The sequence below is a fragment of the Pristis pectinata genome, chromosome 17 (assembly GCF_009764475.1).
Source record: "Pristis pectinata isolate sPriPec2 chromosome 17, sPriPec2.1.pri, whole genome shotgun sequence".
In the NCBI taxonomy this organism is placed as follows: domain Eukaryota; kingdom Metazoa; phylum Chordata; class Chondrichthyes; order Rhinopristiformes; family Pristidae; genus Pristis; species Pristis pectinata.
The window spans coordinates 6662122-6687736 of NC_067421.1; the positions used below are offsets into that span (position 1 = coordinate 6662122).

At 42.8% G+C, this 25615-nt stretch overlaps 1 protein-coding gene across 1 annotated transcript in view; it reads right to left on the minus strand.

Moving 5' to 3' along the window:
* Positions 1–25615, minus strand: part of cabin1 (calcineurin binding protein 1) — a 365306-nt gene that overhangs the window by 218454 nt on the left and 121237 nt on the right. The window contains 4 exon segments of the mRNA XM_052032487.1: positions 9725–10488; positions 19845–19970; positions 21135–21192; positions 22818–22897. Of these exon segments, the coding sequence (XP_051888447.1) occupies positions 9725–10488; positions 19845–19970; positions 21135–21192; positions 22818–22897 (1028 nt within the window).

The following is a 25615-nucleotide window of genomic DNA, read 5'->3' on the forward strand; positions in this document are numbered from 1 at the left end:
GCAGATTATTAATTGCTCAGTCACTAGGTTGCCCTGTGTCAACTGGCGATGTGATATTGCATGTACACAGCAAACATTGCCTGTTCTAGAGAAAATAACTACACGTTGCTAGAGCAGATGGCAGTGGCAGGCTGTGGATTCACTTTGCACGGATTCCTGCTGTCCACCATGCTGTCAATATGAGCCACTTGCCCACTGAGGAAGGGAAAGGAATGGTCTCACCCCAAGGTGCCTAGCACCATGTCCAGCATGTGGCTCTTCTAATGCACCACAACCGGTGAATCATGTACTAGCTGTGAATAAAGGGACCGAAGCGAGAGAGCCACACATACCTTGGGATGGCTTAGACAAGTGCAGGAGGGTGCATCTTCCTTGGACGCAAAACCATACTCCTCCTGCTTCTCGCCACTCACCAGCCACAACCCCAACATTATGGCACAAGCTTGACAGGCCAAGTTAGTTTGTGTTAAACTTTGAGATGTAGAAAAAAACAGCTGATAAATTTCGGTTATGAGATTATAAGAAATGGTGGCAGGTGAACTGGGCCATCTGGTTTATAAAGCTTGGTTTATAAAACTTAACCAAATTTGAGCAAGATGGAATGTCTTTGAAGACATGCATATGTATAACTTAACTTCCAGCAGATCATATTCTTAAACTAACTTGAAAAACCTTGTGCCATATCATCTGACATATCTTCAGCAGATGTATTAGTAATGGTTGGCACTAACTGACTTTTCTTATCAACAGAGTGGCAATTGAATTTCCACACATCAGCATGCTTCCGTCCAACCCTGTTTAATGTTCGAGCTGAATCTCCAGAGCCTTGCTATGTCACTGGAGATCCAAACAGTGCCAACATTAGCTAGGGCTGAACTGCAGAATGGCAGGGAGGAGCCAGTGCCTCTGACATGGCAAGAGCCCAGAGGGATCAGTCCAAGACAATACAGAGGAAAAGAGCAAATAAACATCAAAACAAATTGCATGGATTTCTCTGATGACCTGGGTGTTATATTTTCTGGCCACTATCCATTAATCCCTGTTGGAAGAAGTTTCAAGGTTCTGCATTGGGAAAGGATCAAGCTCAGTCTCACAGTATCAAAAAGCCAGCCAAAAGTCACCCTTCATTCTCATAGGTGAAAGATGACTGACTGGCTGAGGTACTGAAGGGCTGTGGAAATCCATCACTGCCACATATTAAAAACAGGATTTTAAAAAATCAGCAAAAGAGGAAATCCAGATATCCTTAAGATCTGAGAATCTATAATCCAGCTGAGTACCCATCATTAAATGCATCCTTTAAGAGACCGTGTATATATATATATATATGTATATGTATATATACGCACACAGAGGTTGTGGAAGTTGTTGGGATAGGGTAAACCTCTAGGATACTTTGGGCCCAGCAGTATAATAGGCTCTAATTTCACCAGTGAAAGTACTGTGCTGACATTTTCAGTGCCTGGCACTTACCACAAAGACATGCAGGTGCTGTACTGGATTCACTTGGCAAGCTGACAGCCCACTCTATTGGGAATTTGGCAAGGACAGTAGGAGTGAAGGAAAGCTGCAAGCTGCAGCCATAAATACTTGGAAAATAGCTAGTGATTGGCATTTTGAGAGATCTGGCTCCCAGTTATTTACAAGAATCACTTACAACTAATGTTACTGTGGTATTAGTGCTAAGTTTTGTAATATAAATAGAGTTAATAAGTGGATTTGATAAAGCCTCAACAATTCTCAAGCACTATTTTGGTTTCCTCATTTGTCCTCTACTCGTTTTGCTTTATTTCTATTCTCATTTTGTATCTACAGCTTCAGTTTTTCTCTGCATCTATATCACAATGGCCATTGTTGGATGGGAAATCCAGCATAAAAATCCATCAACCAAACTGGATCACATTACTTTCACTCTGGCATAGGATACACTTTTTAAAATACTTTATGTAGGAAACAACGAAGAGGACAAGTAATTGGCAGCCCAGTTAAGATAATTAAACAAAAACAAGGTACCTTGTGGTATGCCTGCAGTACGTTATACTCAAGAATTCTACACTGACTCTGCTGAAGAATCTCATTTTATTGCTCATGTTACCAGAGGCTGCTTCAGAGTCTTATCTCTAAATCCTCAACAGTAATCCTGGCTAATGACTAATGTTAAATTCAATACTTCTTATCTATCTGCTCTTCAGCTTCGCCAGTAGCAGAAACACACAATGTCAGGACTGTCAGGTCCATAAAGTTAAGCAGAGTACAGAAGAAGTGTTCTCAGCTCACCTAAGTGTGACCTCACAAAGCTAACATACTTATAAAGCCAAGATTGGTGAGATTTATATGGTAAATCTCTTTGGAGGCACTTTCCTTTCCAGTTAAAATTTCCTACTGCTGTTTCCCACCATCACCTACCAACCACAAGAGCAATAGGTCAGTATCAACAGCTGGAAACCATTTAGGCCAGTGATTCAGCTTCAAAGGAGCACAAAAACAGCAAAAATACCCAGGGCATTTTATAATCTAATTTTAAATATTATATTAAACAACATCTACCATCAATGCAATGGCATTCAGATTTAACCTATTTGACTCAGGGTAGATTTTGGTTTGATATTATGTTATTAGCTTATTGAAAAGGTTATGAAAGGGTTAATCAGACTGTTAATGACATTAAATTCAATTTGTAAAGAATTAGCTTCTAGCAAGACAAACAATCTAGGATTGTACGTTTGGCAAATTAATTGGCCTATGAAACAGACCAGACAACTCAAAAGGTGTGCAGTCTCATTATACAACAATGTACACATACCAGAGATGATCACATCTTTGCTATTTCAGTGGCCTTCATTCAACACACCCAGCCAAACACAGCTGAATAAAAAGTCCAAAAGCAAAATACTGCAGATGCTGGAAAGTATGTTGAGTTTTGATTACAGCCTGAACAAAATCTAGTTGCTATAGTTCCCACATCAAGGTGGGGGTGGGAAAATGTTCTTTGTATATATGGTAGCTGTGATTGGCAGTTTGGCAAGTCAAGCGGAAACAGAGGCAAGTTTTCCTTCTGCACACTCTGGAACTAGCAAAAGTGAGAAAATTCTTGTTTTCTTGTGATCAAAACAGAAGCTGAGAAAGACACCAGACTGAACTATGAATTAACATAACCCAAGAGAAAAAGTTAAGAAATTGTTCATTTTTAAAGTGGATTAGGCTCATTAATATGAGTGATATAATTTGTTGTTGCCCATGATATAATTTGCAATATAAATTGCAGGACTGTATCTAGTTGAAAATTCTTGTACGATAAATCTGTTTGCTGCTTGACAAGTTGTGTTATACTACCAGAATTCTCAGTCTGCTTTTTGAAAATCAGAGGACTTCACACAATGGCATGCAAGAACTGTCGGTATCCAGAATAAAAGTAAAGGGTTTTATTGTCACAGGCTTAACTGGACGTTTGACTAGGAGCATTATTTCACTGTCCAAGGAAACAAAGGATCCTCCTACTGCAGCAGTAAGGAAGGCTGATCCAGAGAAACATTAAGTGCAGATTTTGAGACATATCCCAGGACCTTCAGTTCACTGGTAACTGCTGAGCTTTATTAGCTGTGACATATATGTCATCTCACCACTCATTTTTCATTGAACTGTATCTATAATACTTTTCCACCAAATGGACATGGCAGCACAGTGACGCAGCTAGTAGAACCGCTGCCTCAGAGCTCCAGCAACCCGGGTTTTCATCCCTACTGTTTGTATGGAGTTTGCATGTTGACCCTGTGACTGCAGGAGCTTCCTCCAGGTGCTCCATTTTCCTCCCATGTCTCAAAGACGTGAGGGTTCACAGGTTAACTTACCCCTAGTATATGGGTGAGTGGTGGAATCTGGGGGGAGTTGATGGGAATATAGGGAGAATAAGTGGGATGAGGGTAATGGATGCTTGTTGGTTGGCATGAACCCAGAGGGTCAGAGAGCCTGTTTCTGTACTTTATGACTGGATGACTCTGTGAATGAAATTTAAACAACGTCATCAACTTTCTATTTAACAAATATGAACAGAAAGGCCTAGAATACATTCTTCTCTAAAGAGATTCACTAAAACATTATTGCATATTTAACAGCACACCTGGATAAACATACTATGCTTCATTATCAACGAACACAAAGTGCTGGAGGAACTCAGCAGTTCAGGCAGCATCTATGGAGGGAAATGAACAGTCGACGATTCGGGCCGAGACCCTTCATCTTGTGTCTTGTGCCTCTGTGTTTCATTGTCCTTATTAGTGCACTACTAGCAACCATGAGTTCTGCAATACCATGTACTTTCCAACCCACTCATGAATTCAGGGACATTAAGTTCCTGCGCTAAACACTCATCTACTAAACCACTGGACTACTGGAGCGTCCATGGTGCCATTACTCAAACAGCCACATGGAAGGGACTGCAGAGGAAGCCTTGTTTTACCAACGTGGACCTTTATAACGCTCTAGGAAAGGTCAAGGGGAGGAGGAACATGTTCTGCACAGGTGTCACAAGGGCAAGGTGAGAAAAGTGGAATCATCTGAGGTAGCCCCCTGCACCTGGGAGCAGTGTGCAGAGAAATTCCACAACCTAACTCCTTCATCAAGGTAAATGCTGTGGTCCTTCCTATTAAATTTCACAAACACAGTCTTGAGTAGGACACATTCCACGGCAGCAGAAGCTCACACCTCACAGCTCAACTCACACATACAGGCACATACCCACTTCAGTCCTACTACAGGATCCATTTCCCTGGCTGTGTAAAACACTCCTCAATGTTTCCATGCTGCTTAGCAATTCACATCACCCTGAGCACACACCACACACTTAGTTACAACAACTGAACTATGGCAGTCATGTAGTTATGGGACTTTGATATGAACTTGCCTTCCTCTCTCTCTCACAGGATAAGGTCACTTGCAACTGCCCAGCAACAAGACTAACTTGACTGAAGGGCAGGTCCCCATGAGCAATATGGTCACCCAGGCCATGCTGGAGCAGAAAGATCATGGATGGATTCCTAACTAACCCTTTTACATGTGATGAACGGTCTAAGTACTGTATGTCTACACATCTGCTGGGCACTCTCCTTGCAACTCCATGTCATGTCCTGCTCTTCTTTTTATCTTTATCACTGCAGAACCACAGGGGACCCCACCTGTTCAATATCCACCATTCCACATTCTCCCCCAACCCCATTTCTGCATTAGGAGCACTTCATAAAGAGGAGGAGGTTGATCGTTCAACCTGATGCCTTGAGTGTTGATTCTGGATTAAAGGCACACAGATCATTGAGATATACAGCACGGAAACAGGCCCTTTGGCCCAACTCGTCCATGCCGACCAAGATGCCGATCTAAGCTAATCCCATTTGTCTAGATTTTGCGTATAAACCTTAAACCTTTCCGATCTGTGTACCCATGCAGATGTTTCTTAAGCATTGCAATTGTACCTGCCTCTAATACATCCTCTGGCAGCTTACTCCATACTCTGTGTGCAAAACTTGTCCCTCAGATCCCCTTAAACCTCTCACCTTAAACCTATGCTCCCTCATTTTAGACTCCCCTACCCTGGGAAAAAGACTGACTCTATCTATGCCCTTCATAATTTTATAAACCCCGATTAAATCACCCCTCAGCCTTCTTCACTCTGGGGAAAAGAGTCACAGCCTATCCAGTCTTTCCTTACAACTCAAGACCTCCATTCCAGGCAACACCCTTGTGAATCTTCCCTGCAGCCTCTCTAGCTTAGCCACATCCTTCTTCCAGTGAGGCAACCAGCATTGCACACAATACTCCATGTGTGGTCTAACCAATGGTTTGTACCACTGTAACGTGATATACCAACTCCTATACTCAAACATTACGGCTGGTGAAGGCAAGCATCCCATACGCCTTCTGCACCACCCTGTCTACCTGTGTCACCACTTTCAGGGAACTATGTCCTTGTACCCCTAGGTCTCTCTGTTCAACAACACTCCTCAGGACCCTGCCATTTACTGTGTACTGGCCCGGTTTAACTTCCCAAAATGCATCACTTCACACTTACGTAGAACAGCACTAGGAAAGGCTCTTCAGTCCACCATGTCTCGCCAGTCATGATGCCAATCTAACTAACCCTATCTGCTGTGCATGGTCTGTATCCATCCATTCCCTGCTTGTTCATGTGTCTACTTAAATGCCTCTTAAACATTGCTGCTTCTACCACCTCCCCTGGCAGTAAGTTACAGGCACCAACTGCTCTCTGTGTAAAAAAAATCTTGCCTTGTAAATCTTCTTTAAACTTTCCTCCTCTCACCTTAAACCTATGCCATTTCTACTCTATCTATGCCTCTCGTAATTTTATGTACTTCTATCAGGTCTCTGTTCACTGTCTGACGCTCCAGGGATAACAATTCAAGTATGTACAATCTCCCCTTTTAACTAATTCTCTCCGATCCAGGCAACATCCTGATGAACCCCTTCTGCACTCTCTCCAAAGCCTCCGCATCCTTCCTATAGCGTGGCGACCAGAACTGCACACAATACGCCAAAATGTGGCCTAACTAAAGTTTTATACAGCTGCAACATGACTTCCTGACTTTTATACTCAATGCCCCAATCAATGAAGGCAAGCATACCATGTGCCTTCTTCACCTCTATTCAATCTGCCATTCCTTTGCCCACTTTCCCAGTTGATCAGTGTCCTGTTATAACCTTAGATAACCTTCCACTGTACCACCAATTTGGATGTCATATGCAAACTTACCATGCCACCGACATCTCATCCAAATCATTAATATATATGACAAACAACAGGGGGCCCAGCACCTATTCATGTTTCATGTGAAGAGACACCTAGCACCGGTAGGCTGCAACTCAGCAAAAGAGATATGGACACTAATGTGTCAGCTCTCCAGATGGCAAGATTGCACACCAGTTCTGCTCCACAGTACTCCAACAGTGCAGCATATGTGTGATGGCTGCTGCAGATGCCCATTGAAACTTCTGGCACATTGTCCGTCTGACCTGACAGCTTGGGATAACCAGATGTAACTGTTTGAAGGTTGGTCGACCTGAAACATTAACTCAGTTCCTTTCTCCACAGATCCTGCCAGATATGCTGAGTATCTCAAGCACTTTGTGTTTTTGTTTTCAAATTTCCAGCATCTGAAGTTTATTGTTTTTAATTTTATTTAATTCATCCAATTTTTCAAGAAAACCAAAGTGCATAGATAAAAGGAACATGCTAAGTGTTCAGATGACCCCCTTGTGAAGATTGCAGCAGATACTCTTAAAGGTAATGCAACTCCATGAATAAAGAAATGGCTGGGCACAGAGAGCAAGAGGTGAATCAATATTTTTGTGTTGCAGTGTGATTTTGCCACAAGAGTCTGGTGAGGTTGCCAAATCTGGAATGTGAAGGGGGTCTACAGAAGAAAGCAGTCAATGGGAAGGTGGTACTGGTTCCAACCAACAAGGGAAATCTAATGGAGTAAATCTTGGTGCAACAAACATGGGCTGAACAATAGCTGTCTTAAAAGGAAAAGATCAGAGAGTTAAGGTCCTTTTTCCATAGATCTTTAAAGTGCAGAGGAGTTAGAACAGGCTATAAAAGGGCAATGGGATCCTGTGCTTTACATTCACTTCCTATGTATACATGTAACAGCATGGAAGCGATATTGAACATGCAGCCTAACGAATCGATTGTTGCAGATCTACTCATCCCCTTACAGTACAAACCTAGTTCATGGAAAGGATACAGACAAGATTTGATAGAATCATTGTGTCAAGGCTGAAAAGGGCATAGAAGGTACCATGGAAAAGCACTAGGATAAGGGGTTTTAAGGGTATAAAAAGGGGCAGGGGTATCCTCGCTTTAGGGCTGGAGTGGCAGCCATTCCTGAGGGAGTGAGAGAGCGAGTGAGCGAGAGTGAGAACAGTGGAAGTGGCCGTAGGACACCTGGGGTTCCCTCTGACACTGTATAGAGCAGTTCACTGAGTGGTTGATAAGTATTCTAGCATTCTGTAGTTTCTTTTTGAAGTGGTTAATAAGTAGTTCTTATATAATTCTAATAAAGTAGTGTTTGTAACCTTTGACGTGCATATAATTGCCTCCTTTGCAAATAGCTCTTGCTGCTGACTCAGAAGAACAAGGAAGGAATTTTAAAATATTTTCCTTACAGATCTCATAAATGGCAAAAGTTGCGAAGAATGATATGCTGGACGAGTAGGCTGGTGGAGTGGTAAGTGAGGACCAATGTAACTCTCATCCCTGTTCTGCCTGGGGTGGGAGGATGGGATAAGGGCAGAGGTGCAGAAGATAGAGGAGATGTCGGTGAGGTCTCCATCAATAGCAGTGGGGGGGGGGAGGGGGTGGAGGGAGGAGTCCAATTTTCTGAAAATTTCTCGGATGTCCTGGAGTGGAAGACCTCATTTCGATAATAGAAGTGGTGGAGACAGAGGAACTGAGAAAAAGGAATGGATTCCTTGCAAGTAGCAGGGTGGGAGCAGGTGTAGCTAAGGTAGCTGTGGGAGTCAGTGGGTTTGTAGTGGATGTCGGTGGATAGAAGTGTACAGGGACTGGATGTCCATCAGCACTCGTATGCTCTCCAACTTTCAACTCCCTGGCCCCCCACCACCTCATTTTCACTATGGACATCCATGCACTCCCTCCATAGATGCTGCCTGACCTGCTGAGTTCTCCCAGCTTCTGGTGTGTTGCTGAGGATCTTCCACAGGCTAGCTCACTTTGCACTGTTTCTACCAATGGAAATATCTATGGCATTAGTGATAGGACAGAAAAAAGGCTTGCCATTTTGCTGGCTAATACATGAATTTTAAGACCTTAAAACAGCAGCCATCCAATTGTGAATAAGCAAATGCCTGGAAATTTACCTTTTGTCAGTCGCACTAAACATGCTACAGAGTCATCCCAACACATCATTATTCTGCCTCCAAAGTTAATTTCACTGACTTCAATAGGGAGTACTGTATATAGAGCATTTAGGCTCCCAACCAGGGATGAATTTCTGAGTAATTATTCATCAGGAGAATGGAGGACAAGTTGTAATAAAGAACATCCGAGTTGCCGTGAAGGACATTGGAAGGACAGTGGAAGTTTCATCATGGCAGTAGAGGGGCAGTCACAGAGTGGGTGAAGAGCACAGCGTTCTAGTGGGAACTTACTTTCGAGAAAAATTACCCATTCTGCCAAAATCATTTTTGTTGGATTTCCCAGCAGTGGCTTAGGTGGGTTTGGATCCATTAATTAATGCAGGGTCTGCTCTCCAGCTAAGACTGCTATTGGAGTTGAGAGCTGTACTATATTCACATTGGAAAAAAACAGGGTAGTGCAATTGATCATGCTTTTGATGTCACTGCGTTTCCTCACTGTATTCTGCGCATGTGTGTGTCAAACACATGGAACACCAGGGGACTGAATTTCCCAAAGCTTGCATACATGCATGGACATGATCAGGTTTTAGATAAAATTCAATGATGCAGCGCAAAAGAACATTGTGCCACGCAACAGAATTTCTAGACTGGAACCTCAAATCAGTAATAGTTCTAGAGATGAAATTCTCACCCCTCCCCGGTATCAGCTGTCCTCAACACTTTAGCATCCCTTCCATCAATCACATCCTTTCAGTTGCACAAAGTTTATCTTTTCAAACAACAATTTATTGCTATATTCTGAATAAAGCTTTCTAAAAGAATGACATGCATTTACCTTGTGTGTTTTGCTATAGATGTATAGATATGCCAGTCTGTAGAGACTCTTGTAGTGCTGAGGGAATCGACTGAGACACAGATGCAGGGCTCTAATACACTGCTCGATCAATACTCGACGCTGCTCCTTCTCGTCTCCTGGCAGGCTCTGAGGGAGGTCCTCCAATCTGTAGGTGTCTTTCATATCCCCTGATGGTTCAGTTGTTTTCTTTTTTGAGTCACAGAGAGATGAGGTGGTGGTCCTGGTGGGAGTGACAATAGCAGTGCTAATGCTACTAATCTGACACTGTGTCTCAGTGTGTAATTTTGCCCCTGCTTGTGCTGCCAGTCTCAAAGCCAGAGCATCTATGCCTTCACTGATCTCCACATTGCTTCCTCTACAAAGCTCAGAGCAGACTCGTCCCACAGAATCCTCTTCCTCCAACTTCCTATAATTCTCCCTTGATGGTACAGTGTTCTCCATGGGTGCCCTGTTACCTGTACGTTCTGCCAACCTCAAAGTCAAAGCGTCAATGGCTTCTGTAATCTCTGCACTGCTTCCTCTGCAATCCTCTGAAGACATCCGTAACCCAAAATCTTCTTCCTCTAGTTTTCCATGGCTCTCCCTGGATAATACAGTAGCCTCCACAGTTGAGGAAGATGAAGGACTACCTTTACCAGAGTGAACTTTCTTGCTACTGTCCTGGGAACTGGCTGCATCTGTGAAGACATCCTGTGTTGAGCTAGAATCAGAGAGTACCAAAATCACGCTATCTTGACTCCTCTCTGAAAAGCAAACACAAGTAATTCAATTACTGGTTGCAGTTCTTGGAATAATAGAATCATTACGACATGGAAGTTGCCCATTTGGCCTATTCTCTGTAAGAACATTTGAGTCAGATCCATTCGTCAACTCAGAATCAGAATCAGAATCAGGTTTATTATCACCGGCTTGTATGCCGCGGAATTTGTTGTTTTGCAGCAGCAGTACAGTGCAAAGGCATAAAATTACTATAAATTACAAAATAAATAGTGCAAGCAAAAAGGAATAACAAACTAGTGTACATGGGTTCATAGACCGTTCAGAAATCTGGTGGTGGAGGGGAAGAAGCTGCTCCTAAATCATTGAGTGTGGGTCTTCAGGCTCCTGTACCTCCTCCCCGATGGTAGTAATGAGAAGAGGGCATGTCCCGGAGGCTGTTGTTGCGACAACATATTCCCCGCAACCTACAATTATTTCTTTCTCAAGTCCCAACTAATCCCCTTTGGAATACTTTGATTGAATGTGCTTACGCTAATGAACTGCACGTTCTGGAAGGAAATTTGTCCTTCAAGCTCATTGCATTGCTTCACATTCCATGCCAACCTACCAAATGAAAACCTATTGTTCAATCTCCAGTTTCAACTGATCTCCAAAATCCATGCCATTTTGGGGATATATTCCAGATTTTTACATGAAAGATGTTCCCCAATTTCCCTCCTAAATGACCCAGCTCAAATTACGGTTATATTCCCCTGTTCTTAGTTCCCTCAGAGGAAAAATTTTCACATTATCCACTCAGTCACTGAGCCAAATTTTTGGTCCTCAGCATCCAGGCACAAGAACCAGCAGTCAGAAAAGTTCATTTATAATTATTCTCAATCTTCTTAATTTTTTTTTACTTTTCTCAACATAATTTTGGTCCATGCAGTTCCAAATGCAGTTCTCAAGCTGAAAGGATCATACAACTGCTGCCATTTCCATTAAGGATAGGAAAATGAGGGAAAGTTGAATTCTAGGAGCCAGTTTGACATCAGTAACTTGGCAAAACCCTTCCATCATTTATAGACACAGTTTTTCCAAAACAGTAACATTCTAACATAGAATCAAATTCTTTAAAATGTACTGAATTGACACTATTCTACCAGTTCACAGATTACCAGAAACAAGGCAATGGAATATTAAACAAACCTCCTGACTAATGTACACAACTGTCAGTTTCATGATACAAAACACAAAGCTTAAGGTTTTACAATTATATGCACTTAACCACGTATGATAAAAAAAATTCCAATCATATGCCACATTCAGGACTCTGGTGGTACTGAACTGACAGATTTTCTGGACTATTGGATGATACTCCTATTAATACCCCCAATAGACCTTTGATTTGCTGAGCAACTGGCAACGAGTTTTGTGGAGAAAGACTGCACCCAAGGACCTGCTCCAAGTAAGTGCAGACTGGGAGGGCAGGAGGCTGGTGAGTTCAGACAGCCTATCAATCAGTCAGAGATCTAGGCCATGCAGTAACGTCTTGGTATACCAAAGTTTTGTCTTGATTGGATGTATACAGATGAGTCAGTTTAACTTTAGTGGGAGGGAAGCTTCTAGAATTGATAATAAGGGTCAAAATTAATAGTCATTTAGAAAGAATCTATTAACACAGGAAAGCAACTTGCAGGGCACTTACAGATGGTGGTGTTCCCATGAGCCTGAAGCCTTTGTCCTTCTTGCTGGACGAGGGCATGGATTTGGAAGGCACTAACAGAGTTTTAGTGAGCAACTGAAGTGCATTTTGTAAATGGTAAATAGAGTGTCAATCAAGCAAGCTGCTTTGTCCTCGATGGCATTAAACCTCTCAAGTCTTGATTAAGGTGCATTTGTTAAGCAGGCAGAGGACGATGTACCTTGCAGAGCCACAAGATGAGTCATCTCCATATTATACCCAACCTCTGACCTGCTCTTGTAACCACAGTACCTTTGTGCCTAAGCACTTGAATTTCTGGTCATTGGTAATCCCCAGGGTGTTGATGGCCAGGAACTCAATGAAGGTGATGCAATGAACATCAAGGTGGCTGGTTAGCCTCTCTCTTGTATGAGCAGATATCTGAAGAATGTATAGGTCATGTTGCCGCAGGCATGAGCAGCTTCATTTGCTAAGAATTGTGAATGGAAATGAACATTGTGGAAGCATCAATAAATATCCTCACTCTGACTTTATTAGAGAAGAAATATGATTGATGAAACAACTCAAAATAGATGAGCCACGGACACTATCTTGAGAAATCTCTGTCCAGAGATTTGGACACTTATCTTGAGAAATCTCTGTCCAGAGATTTGGACACTTATCTTGAGAAATCTCTGTCCAGAGATTTGGACACTTATCTTGAGAAATCTCTGTCCAGAGATTTGGACACTTATCTTGAGAAATCTCTGTCCAGAGATTTGGACACTTATCTTGAGAAATCTCTGTCCAGAGATTTGGACACTTATCTTGAGAAATCTCTGTCCAGAGATTTGGACACTTATCTTGAGAAATCTCTGTCCAGAGATTTGGACACTTATCTTGAGAAATCTCTGTCCAGAGATTTGGACACTTATCTTGAGAAATCTCTGTCCAGAGATTTGGACACTTATCTTGAGAAATCTCTGTCCAGAGATTTGGACACTTATCTTGAGAAATCTCTGTCCAGAGATTTGGACACTTATCTTGAGAAAATCTCTGTCCAGAGATTTGGACACTTATCTTGAGAAATCTCTGTCCAGAGATTTGGACACTTATCTTGAGAAATCTCTGTCCAGAGATTTGGACACTTATCTTGAGAAATCTCTGTCCAGAGATTTGGACACTTATCTTGAGAAATCTCTGTCCAGAGATTTGGACACTTATCTTGAGAAATCTCTGTCCATTGTCCAGAAGCTGAGGTGATTTACTTCCAAAAACTTGTTTTGTGCTAGGTATGATTCCAGCCAATGGAAGTGTTTTTCCCCCCTGGATTCACACTGACTTCAGTTTGACCAGGTCTCCGTAATGCCAAATGATGGCTCACAAAAAATGCTGGAAATAATTAGCAGATTGGGTTACATCCATGGAGATAAAAACCGGGATTAATGTTTCAGGTTGACAAACTTTCAACAGAACTTGGAAAAATTGGAGAACAAGCATGTTTGAAGTTATGGTAAAGGGGAAGGAATGGAGAGAACACAAAGGGAATGTCTTTCATAGAATGGAGACCAAAGGAGATTGAACGATGCAAACAGCCGTTGTGCTTGCTGAGAGAATGATAAAGGCTTGTTAGTCTGATGTGTCTGGAGGAGATACAATCGGAAGAAAATGAATGAGGACAGAGGAGAGAGAAACAAAAACAATGCTGGGACTCTGACACTTCCATGTTCTACATCTGTATTAAAGGTCGAAAAGTTGATAAATCTCCAGGACCTGATAGTCTACGTCCTAGAAAGATCCAACGGATGGAAGGTATAAAACAACCTAATATGCAAGTACAGAAGTAGTGGGGCAAACACTAAATAAACTCGCCTTGAAATCAGGAAAATTGCTAGAAGTTATTATTAGAAAGATGGTCCTAATGGAAGGTTATCAACCCGGGAAGCTAACTTTGTTTCTCTTTCCACATACACTACATGACCTACTGAGTTTTTACAGCACTTACTGTTTTTATTTGAGCTAAAGTTAGCCCATTACTACGTTGCCATAAAGCTGAGCATAACCATTATCTTTCAATGTTATCACTTCGGAAATAAACCTGGAGCCTCATTTGCTTTTTTATGGCCTTGCTAACCTGCGGCACAACTTTTAGTGATTGGTGTATTTGTACTCTGTGGTCTTTGCTTTCCTACCCTATCTGGGCTTCTACCTCCAAAGTTGTAAGTTATCTCCCTACTCTTCCTACCAAAATGTGCTACCCTGAAGTTCATTGGCTAATTATTTGCCCATTCTATAAGCTTATTAATGTTCCCCTATAATTTGTCAGAGCTCTCCTCAGTCATGACTAACCCCAAGTTGGCATCTTCTGCAAATTTATTGATTCCAAATCATCAACATAAATTTTGAAAAGCACTGGTCCCAGCACTGTCCTCGTGGAACACGACCTCCTACTTTCCTGCACTGTGAATCTTTCCATCTTTTACGTCTACTCCCTGCTTTTTGTCTTGAAGTCAGCTAGCAATCCATTCTGGTACTTGTACCAGCACTCCTTATTGTCTTACATTATTTCTTTGTCAATTATAGAGTACCTTTACAAAGGCCTTTTGAAAATCTAGATAAATTACATCTACAACATTACCAATCTACTCCCTTTGTTACCTTGTCAAAAAGTTCAATAAGATTAGTCAAGCTAGATTTTGGATTTTGAAATCCATGCCAACTATTCACCATTAACCCTTTTATCTCTATTTGTTCCTTTTTCCTCCCTTTTAGTAGGGATTCCATTATTTTCTCCTACTATCCATTTATGCTTACTGGTTTATAACTCATAGTCATAGTTGTACAGCACAGAAACAGACTTTGGCCCACTAAGTCCATGCTTCGAACCATAGAACACTACAGCACAGAAGACAGGCCATTTGGCCTTTCTCATCTGTGCCAAAACTTTATTCCGCTAGTCCCATTGACCTGCACCCAGTCCATAACCCTCCAGACCTCTTCCATCCATGTATCTATCCAATTTATTCTTAAAACTTAAGAGTGAGCCCGCATTTACTACATCAGATAGCAGCCTGTTCCACACTCCCACCACTCTCTGAGTGAAAAAAGTTCCACCTAATGTTACCCCTAAATCTTTCCCCTTTCACCCAAAAGCCATGTCCTCTCGTACTTATCTCTCCTAATCTCGGTGGAAAGAGCCTACTCGCATTTACTCTGTCTATACCCCTCATAACTTTGTAAACCTCTATCAAATCTCCCCTCATTCTTCTGCGCTTCAAGGAATAAAGTCCTAACCTGTTCAATCTTTCCCTGTAACTCAACTCCTGAAGACCCAGCAACATTCTAGTAAATCTTCTCTGCACTCTTTCAATCTTACTGATATCCTTCCTATAGTTAGGTGACCAGAACTGCACACAATACTCCAAATTTGGCCTCACCGACATCTTATACAACCTCACCATAACATCCCAACTCCTGTACTCAATACCTTGATTTATGAATGCCAGGATGCCAAAAGCCTTCTTTACAACCCTGTCTACCTGCGACGCCACTTTCAGGGAATTATGTATCTGAACTCCCAGATCCCTTTGTTCCTCCGCACTCCTCAGTGCCCTACCATTTACTGTGTATGTCCTCCCCTGATTTGTCCTCCCAAAATGCGACACCTCACACTCGTCTGCATTAAATTCCATCTGCCATTTTCTGGCCCATTTTTCCGGTTGGTTCAGATCCCTCTGCAAGCTTTGAAAGTCTTTCTTGCTGTCCACAACACCTCCAATCTTAGTGTCATCAGCAAACTTGCTGATCCAATTTACTAGTCTCTCCCTATTACTGAAGCACTTAACATCCTGATGAATCTCCTCTGCAGCCTCTCCAGTACAATCACATCCTTCCTATAGTGTAGCAACCAGATCTATACAAAATACTCCAGGTGTGGCCTAACCAATGTTTTATAAAGTTGTAACATGACATCAATGTCTTGTATTCTATGTCATGGGTGCTGAGGCAAGCATTCTACATACCTTCTTCACCACCCTACATACCTACACTGCTGCTTTCAGGGATCTATGCACTTGTTCACCAAGGGCTCTCTGTTCATCAACACTCCTAAGGGCCCTACCATTTACTGTGTATACCCTACCCCTATTTAACCTTCAAAATGCTTCACATTTGTCAGGGATTAAATTCCATCTGCCATTGATACATAGTGAAGTAAGTATGTATGGAAAGCAGGATGAAATGTAAAGGTAAACAGCATTAAAGATAATGCATCAGTTAATTAGAATGATGAGGTTGAACAGCCTGAAAGTACATTATGGAAAAGGTAAGCATCAGAAAAGATGCAGAACAAATAAAATAAATCCTATTAATCTTGAGATTGACCAGTTCTAGAATGGGGCCATATTTAGACGATGCAGAATAATGATAGTGCAGAATGCAATGCAACGGAAAGTGACATAGAATCATTAAGGAGAATAGGCAATTGAAGAATATTCATTTTTGGGAAGGATCAGACAATTGCCACATTTCTAAATTCAAAAAGTCACACGATTTGTTATTTCTCAAACAAATCGAGAATTCATTGTTATACTCCATACCTTCCATTGTTTCTCAAAAGAACATAAGAAATAGGAGCAGGAGGAGGCCATCTGCCCCGTCGAGCCTGCTCTGCCATTCAATAAGATTGTGGCTGATCTGGTCGTGGACTCAGCTCCACCTACCTGCCTTTTCCCCTTAACTCTTAATTCCCCTACTATGCAAAAACCTATCTCACTGTTAAGATAGGTGAGATCTTAATATACTTTAAGATATACTTAAATATATCTTGTATATTTAAGATACTTAAATATAAATTTGCCAGCGCACCAAAATGACTGTCCCACAGCTCCAGACTCAAACTAGCATGCCCCACATTTGGTGGCTGTATACCAATCATTTTTCTTCCAAAATACTACTGTATATGAATTCTTGTACCTCCACAGTTAAATTAGACCACATTCTATAATGAATGATGATAGTATTTCAAGTAGGTACTGATACCAGGCAAAAAGTGTGGTATGTGGTTATCTCAACTCCAATCACTTAAGATTTGCCTGCTCTGCACTGAAACTGATTAGATGGAAGTGTGAAAACCTGAACTTGTATAACATGTTCTGAGGAGGAGAGGGCAACGAAGAGGTGCCTGCGTTCACCTCCAAAATCAGGAATAGGGAGCTTCCAGGATTCAGGACATGAACTCAAGCTTTCATTTCTCATAAAGATTAATCCAATGATTAAACAAAGAACAGAAAAGATTGCTTGCCAGAGAATGTCAAGAAATAAAATGAGATTTAGCAGAAGTGAAGATATCCATTCTAGAAATGTTCTTGGGGCCATAGTTACAGTAATACTTCACAAAAAATGCTCTCTTTAATGTTAAATTACCTGATACGTTTTTGAAAAGGTTTTCCTGTGCTAGGGAGACCAAGATTCAGAACATGCATTTGGAAAGTGTTCCTAGATGTGGTGAATAGTGGAATCCAAATATGGTGACCTGCTTTTAATCCCCACTATGCTATCAGACAATGTTTTATTAGCACTCTTACTAAGCATTATTTGTTAAGCCTGAGTGCAACGCTCTGTTGACAAAAACTGAATAAGAAGTTCTTACTAATATCAAACCTTGCTTTGCAGGCAATCAAAGTTTTCGTTAGGAACTGATGGCTATTACAACAGCTCAGCACCCATCTTAAGAGGACAGTAGTATTACAATGAATTCAAGATTCCATGTTATCCAAGATCTCCAGTCCAGCTCCAAAATCCAAAATATTTGATTGAGAAATCATTCTTGAAAATGAAGCCAGTAAAGTTGTATAACAGATGGTACAAAATATAGTCTACAACATTTCTAAAAGTACTGCAGTTCTTCTTTAAATCAGGACTCAATTGGGGATTCACTTTCAAGTTCAATAACACATCAGTGAGGTACAGTGATAATCCTTAGGCCAGATTGGCTCCACAAGGTTCAGGAGAGAATTTGTATCTGTACCTATAATTCTGGTGCATGCCATCTACAATTCTTAGAAACTACGTGAGAAAGGCCCTTCAAATATTTCAGGTTTGTGGCTTAAGATCATTCACTGTTTTATCACCATATAGATCAAGAACAAACAAAGAGAAAGAATTGTCCCAAAACAGTTGCAGGAAAGACTGAGACACAAGAGATTCTGCAGATGCTGGAATCTGGAGCAACACACACAAAGTGCTGGAGGAACTCAGTAGGTCAGGCAGCAACTATGGAGGGAAATAAACAGTCAACGTTTCGGGCCAAGACCCTTCATCAGGATTGAAAAGGAAGAGAATAAGAAGGTTGGGGGAGGGTGGGGGGAGAAGGAGTAACGCCAACTGTTTATTCCTCTCCATTAATGCTGCCTGACCTGCTGAGTTCCTCCAGCATTTTGTGTGTGTTGCTGCAGGAAGGACTGTCTGGTTACATAAATTAATCTGTAATTCAACAAACTTGCAGGTACCGACCCTCCTCCACCTGCCTATCTCAGCCCTCCAAAATCTGCATCTGACCCACAAACCTGGACCACCCTACCTCAACTCCTCCTGTCACCAACCCAATTCAGGGCCAAACCCTTGTGAGAGTAACCGCCTCTGCCAACCTCTAAAGCAGCATGTTCCAGATTCCAAACGCCCTCTCTGTGGAAAAAGATCTGCTCTAAATTTCTTGTCTAAACCTCTGCTCTATAATTTAAGGTACCTGTGGTATGGGGAAAGGGATCACTGCTGCAAACATTTTCGCTCAGATGACCAAAGGCTGTGCTAGCACACAGGAAGCAGTGTCAAACTTCATTGCTGATGTCTGCCTCAGTTGAGAGGTGAGTTCTAAGATGTGAACCAAGTATGCCCCACCATACCAGGGTCAGAACCTTTGACCAGGTACATTCCACTTCCTGAACTCTGCCCTCGCCTACTTCTCCTCACCCAATGATAGGGTTTCCCATCCTCAGCAGCCTCCATATTCAGTGGATAATATTCGGGTATTTCTGAGATCCCCAGCATAATACATTAAATACCTTTACTCTCTCAGCTTTTCGAAGGAGTAATTCCTTCCCAATTTCCTGGCCACTTCTCAATCATCCCTAATAACAAAGGAGATGAGACATCACTGTCTTTATATATCCTCTCTTTTCACCATCTAGGACCCGAAACATTCCTTCCAGATTTCGTCGAGTCTCTGTACAGTTCCGTCCCCCATCAGGAAGGCCTTAAGGCTCTCCCGTTTCTTTCTTGATAACAGACTCAACCAGTTCCTCTCCATCACCACCCTCCTCCGTCCTCCCTCTGGCAGAACTGGTACTCGCCCTTAACTACTTTTCTTTCAGCTCCTCCCACTTCCTCCAAACTAAGGGTGTAGCCACAGGCACCCGCATGGACCCCAGCTATGCCTGCCTCTTTGTCAGCTATGTTGAACAGTCCATGTTCCAAGCTTACACCAGTAATGTCCCCCAACTCTCTCTCCGCTACATTGACAGCTGCGTTGGGGCTGCTTCCTGCACCCGCGTGGAGCTCGTCAATTTCATCAACTTTGCCCCCAACTTCCACCCTGCCCTCAGATTCACTTGGTCCGTCTCCAACACCTCTCTCCCCTTTCTGGATCCCTCTTGTCTCCATTTCCGGAGACAGGTTAAGCACAGAATCTTCTACAAACCCACTGACCCCCATAGTTACCTCTTCCCATCCAGTCACTCGCAAGGACGCCATCCCCTTCTCCCAGTTCCTCCGCCTCGGCCGCATCTGTTCCCATGATGAGGCTTTCCATTCTAGGCCATCCGAGATGTCCTCCTCCTTCAGTAACTGGGGTTTCCCTTCCATCGCCATCAATGATGCCCTTACCCGTATCTCCTCTACTTCCCGCACGTCTGCTTCTCTCCCCCCCCCCCCCCCCCCCCCCACCCGACATAACAGGGACAGGGTTCCCCTTGTCCTCATACACCACCCCATGAGCCTCTGTATCCAACACATCATTCTCCACAACCTACGCCACCTCCAACGGGAACGTACCACCAGGCACATCTTCCCCTCACCTCCTCTCTCCGCTTTCCGTTGGAACCGCTCTCTCCGCGACTCCCTTGTCCACTTGTCCCTCCCCACTGATAACCCCCCTGGCACTTACGCCTGCAACCGCACCAAGTGCTGCACCTGTCCCTACACCTCCTCCCTCACCACCATTCAGGGTCCCAGACAATCCTTCCAGGTGAGGCAGCGCTTCACCTGCGAGTCCGAGGGTGTCATTTATTGCATCCGGTGCTCCCGGTGCGGCCTCCTCCACATCAGTGAGACCTGACGCAGACTGGGTGACCATTTCGTCGAACACCTTCACTCAGTCTGCGGCAACAGCCAGGACCTCCCGGTGGCCACCTAAATCAATTCCACATCCCACTCCCATACTGACATGTCTGTCCACGGCCTCCTCTACTGCCACATTGAGGCCAGACGCAGCTTAAAGGAACAACACCTCATATTCCGCCTTGGTAGTCTCCAACCTGATGGCCTCAACATCGATTTCCCTAACTTCCTTAATCTCAAGGATAGCTTCTATCCCACTGTGATAAAACTATTGAACAGTTCCCTCATACAATGAGATGGACTATGACCTCACGATCTACCTTGTTGTGACCTTGCACCTTATTGCACTGCACTTTCTCTGTAGCTGTGACACTTTACTCTGTACGGTTATTGTTTTTACCTGTACTATATCAATGGACTCTGTACTAACCCAATGTAACTGCACTGTGTAATGAATTGACCTGTACGATCGGTATGCAAGACAAGTTTTTCCTCTGTACCTCAGTACAAGTGACAATAATAAACCAATACCAATACCCTGGTGTAATAACCTTCTATTTCAGTTTCAGCACATGCCATTCAAATCCTCTACTATAACATCAGCCAGCTGCCAGCCCTTAGCCACACAGCTGGGACCTCAAGAGCCAGCCATTAAAGATATTTAGGCATAACACAGCTGGCACTCTTCCAGCTTCTGTGGAGGGATGGAAGCTGATTTTCTGAGAAGAACCTAGAGATTAGAGAGCAACATAACCCATAGGAGGAATGTTTTGCCTATGAGCAGGACACAGAGATTCTCCAGGGCTACAGCTTGGCACTACCAACAAGAGTTGCGAGGGAGCTCTCCATGTTATTCCTCGCACTGCAGTCCAGTACTGCAAAAATAGCGCCAGCGATCGGGGTTCAATTCCCGTCACTGTCTGTAAGGAGTCTGTACGTTCTCCCGTGTCTGCGTGGGTTTCTTCTGGGTGCTCTGATTTCCTCCCACATTGCAAAGACACACGGGTAGGTTAATATGGGTTTAAAAAATGGGCAGTGTGGACTCGTTGGGCTGGAAGGGCCTGTAAATAAAACTTTTTTAAAAATCATGATTTTGCACTATATATCAAGTGAGTCCTCAGCACTGACTTCTTGACATCTGTAGCATTTGCCATCAGCAGCATTTACATTCTACTAATACCTGTTCTACAGGATGCCCATTAACTCTCACTCTCAGTCCTTCATTCCCATGTCCCACCTCCACTACCCCTTATCCCCACCGCCCTCACACACAGCCTTACTGCCCACTCTCTCTCCCACATTGAAAATGCTACTTCCACCATTATCCCCTCCCTCTCTCTCTGTGCACAGTCATAGAGTTATACAGAACTTCCGGTAACCTCTCCCCTTCTTTTTCTACCCACCCCTGCCCCCACTCCTTTGTCTTCCCTTATTCCTGTGGCTCCCTTCCCCTGCCTTGATGACCTGCACATGTCCTCTCCTCACCTTCCCCCATCCTTTATTCCACGGTCCACTGCCCTCTCCTATTGGATTCCTCCTTCTTCAGCCCTTTGTCTCTCCTACCGATCACCTCTCAGCTTCTTACATCTTCTCCCTCTCCCCACCCGCTACCTGCCCCCTCTCACCTGAACTCACCTATCCCCTGAACTCACCTGTCCCCTGCCAGCCTGTGCTCCTCCCCCTCCCCCCACCCTTTTTTTTCTGGCTTCTGCCCTCTTCCTTTCTAGCCCTGATGAAGGGTCTCGGGCCCAAACGTCGACTATTTATTTCCCTCCATAGATGCTGCCTGACCTGCTGAGTTCCTCCAGCACTTTTTGTGTATTGCTCCAGATTCCAGCATCTGCAGAATTTTTGTGCCTTCCAGATTTAGCAGAACTTCTATTTAGTACAATGTAGCTGCTGCTCATATTAGAACTTCCCTTTCTTCAGTGCTTTGGCAAATGGACACCTCTGCTCAGTCTCTAAGTATACTACCTTTCTCGTACCTGTCACTTTAATTCTCAGGCACACTTTGACCTACACACTAATTAAGCTCAATCTAAACCTTAGGAACAAAATATCAGCCTAGAAATTCCTCTCTTATTTTTTCTGGTGCTAAAACAATGTTGTGTTGCACTATAATACTGTTTTATTTTAAAAGTCCCATAAAGATCATGATATTCCATTGCAAGATTTAACAAAACAGCACCATCAGATTTCAACTACCCTATCTATGCCTCTTATGATCTTATATATTTCTATCAGATTGCCTCTCAGCCTCCGACGTTCTAGAGAAAACAATCCAAGTTTGTACAACCTCTCCTTATACCTAATGTACTCCAATCCAGGCAACATCCTGGTGAACCTCTTCTGTACCCTCTCCAAAGCCTTCATAGCCTTCCTATAGTGGGAGTCAAAAGCCTTTGTCCCCTGTATCCTTTGGGTCACGGTGGCCCCTGAAAGATGAAAGGGAGAAATATGAGGGAAACATATGAGCTGTCAGCATAACTTTAACTGACCATGCAAAGTTGCTGTGAAGATCAATCACAAACTGCACATTCAGATTGGAGCCCCTCTGACTAATCAACTGCTTAGGTTTGTGATGAGGATCCTTAATGACTGTGATTGCAGTCAGTCCACCTGTGCCTAGACTTGAGAGAAAGATACAAGGGTGTAAATCCCTGTGCCAGATCTGTCCCTGTGGCCCAAAGAAAAAGTAAGTGAAGTCTTCTCTGCTTGAGCACAGAGTATGTCACCTCCCTGTGGCAGCCTTCAGCAATAAACTGCAAGATACCACAGCAGCAGCAGCCTGGAACGATTCTGAGGCCAAGAAGTTGAGAGTGAGGCTTTGAGTATGAAAACAGTCCAGGCCTGTATCCAAGGTCACAGGAGACCACAAATCTCAGTGAGGGCTATACTGGTGAAGTGCAGCCAGTTCCTCAGGGAGGTCTAGTGAATGGTGTGGGTTCTCTAAGCTCTGAGTGGTTGGGTATGCCTGCTGCCACATAGACCCCTTGGATAGTTGTGGTGCCTCTCAACTAAAACTGAATCACAATCAGGACACAGCAAATGTGATGTAAGCAAATCTTGTACAAAGGGATGGCAAATCTTCAAGGCCAAATGTCCCCATTACAGAGTTGAAACAAAGTTGACAAAAATATTGCAATTGTCCTAACTATAACCGTGGTTGTCTTGATGTGAGAATTTTTACATGGGCAAAATCTGCATTTTACTTTTTACTTTGAGAACTGGAAACCAGAGAATTAATCAGAAATTACCAGAGTCCATATTTAAAGGTAGGGTGTCTAAATATGTTGAACATTTTCAGCTTATGAGTGCAAGTCAGCATGGATTTGGAAAAGACAAGTGATGTCTGACAAACTTGACTGAATTTTTTGGATGACTAGATTGTGGACCAACAAATATTATGAAGTTATACTTAAGGACCTGAAAAGGGAATTTTATATTACACCCAAAAGGAACCAAACAGAGTACTTCCCAAATAGTGAAAAGCCAGAAGCATTGGCGATCCAAAGAAACTTAGGGGTTCACACACACACACACACACACACACACACACACACACACACACATACTGTAGCTAATGGAAAGTCAGTTAGAGTCTGTGGATTTAGACAGTTAAGTGGCGATTTGAGTAAAGTTTTCAAGATATAATGAGCGATCGATTAGGCTGATGAGGAGAAACTATTCCTACTGGTTCGGGCATCTTGGATTAGGGATGCAGTGTCAGACCTTTCAGATGTAACGTTAGAAAGCTTTTCAATACATAAAAGGCAGTAGAATTTTGGAACTCACTTCCACAAGGGGTAAATGATGCTGGATCAATTGTAGATCTGAAAAAAACAGGTTTCTTTCCAGTTAAATAAAGGAACAGGTTTGAGGAGTTAAATGCCCTACTCTTGCTTCCTTGTTCCAAAGTAGGAGGAGGCAGTCTTGGCAAAGAAATAATTTCGATTCAGAATCTCAGTTCTGTAATATATAGGAACAATGCCGAGGTTTTGAACATGCTGAACCCCAGTAACTTAGTCATGTTAATGTTTGCCATAATGTTTCATAACATTAAAGATGAAAGAACTCTTGCAGAAAGAACTATGAAGAAATTTGAGGGGTCCTTGTGAATTCCCTGTCTTACTGCCATGAGGAACTTTGCTTATTGGAAACTATGTATGTAACTCCTCAGAACACAAACTACAGTATTTAAGAGGTCTGCTTACATCATGGTTCCCACTTCCTCTTGGTTGAAAGTTGTGTCAATCGACAAGTAAGACAGTGTCTGTCATTTACTGCCCAACTGTAGAACAGTCAGTCAGTTATATGTCAGCAACCTGAACTCTTTTTAAAATTTCTACAGAAGGATATGAATATAATCAAGAATCCAAACTAAGAGGTTTAAGCACCTTTACAAAACACAGTACAACCCACAGAAAAAAACTAAGATATCCCAGATCCACTACTTCGCCCCTTCTTCCATCAGAAAATCCCTCATTGATTCCTAGTTACACTTCATTAGCCACATTAAATCTGCCTGATCTACAATTTTATAATCTGGGTGTGTAAAACGGAAAGCTTATTCTGCATGAAGATATAGATGTAGGAAGAATAAAAACAAAGGGATTAGTGCAGGATTCGTGTAAATAGGTAGTAGATGGTGGGCACAGATTTGGTGGGCTGAAGAACCTGTCTCCGTGCTGTACCTCTCTATATCCCCATGACTCTCTCTGGTCTGGCCAACTGGGCAGAGATAGTGCAAATGAATTTAATCCAGACAAAAGTGAGAGGTAATGCATTTGGGGAGGTGCACAATAAATGGCAGAAGATTGTGTGGCATGGAGAAACACAGGAAACAAGAACAGAAGCAAAGGTCAGACATTTGGTTCCTCGGGTCTGCTCTGCCATTCAAGATTAGGGGTGATATTTTACCTCAGCACCACTATCCTGCACTAATCCCAAAATATCAAACATGTTCTCAAATACACTCAGCATCTGAGCCTCTGAAGCCTTCTTGGGTAGAAAACTCCAAAGATTCATCAGCTTTGAAGACATTTCTTTTCATCTCTGTTCTGCACGGCCAACCCCCTATTTTGAGCCTGTGCCTCCTGGTTCTTGGAACTCTGCACCTTCCCTGTCAATCTCCTTATGAATATTGTATGCTC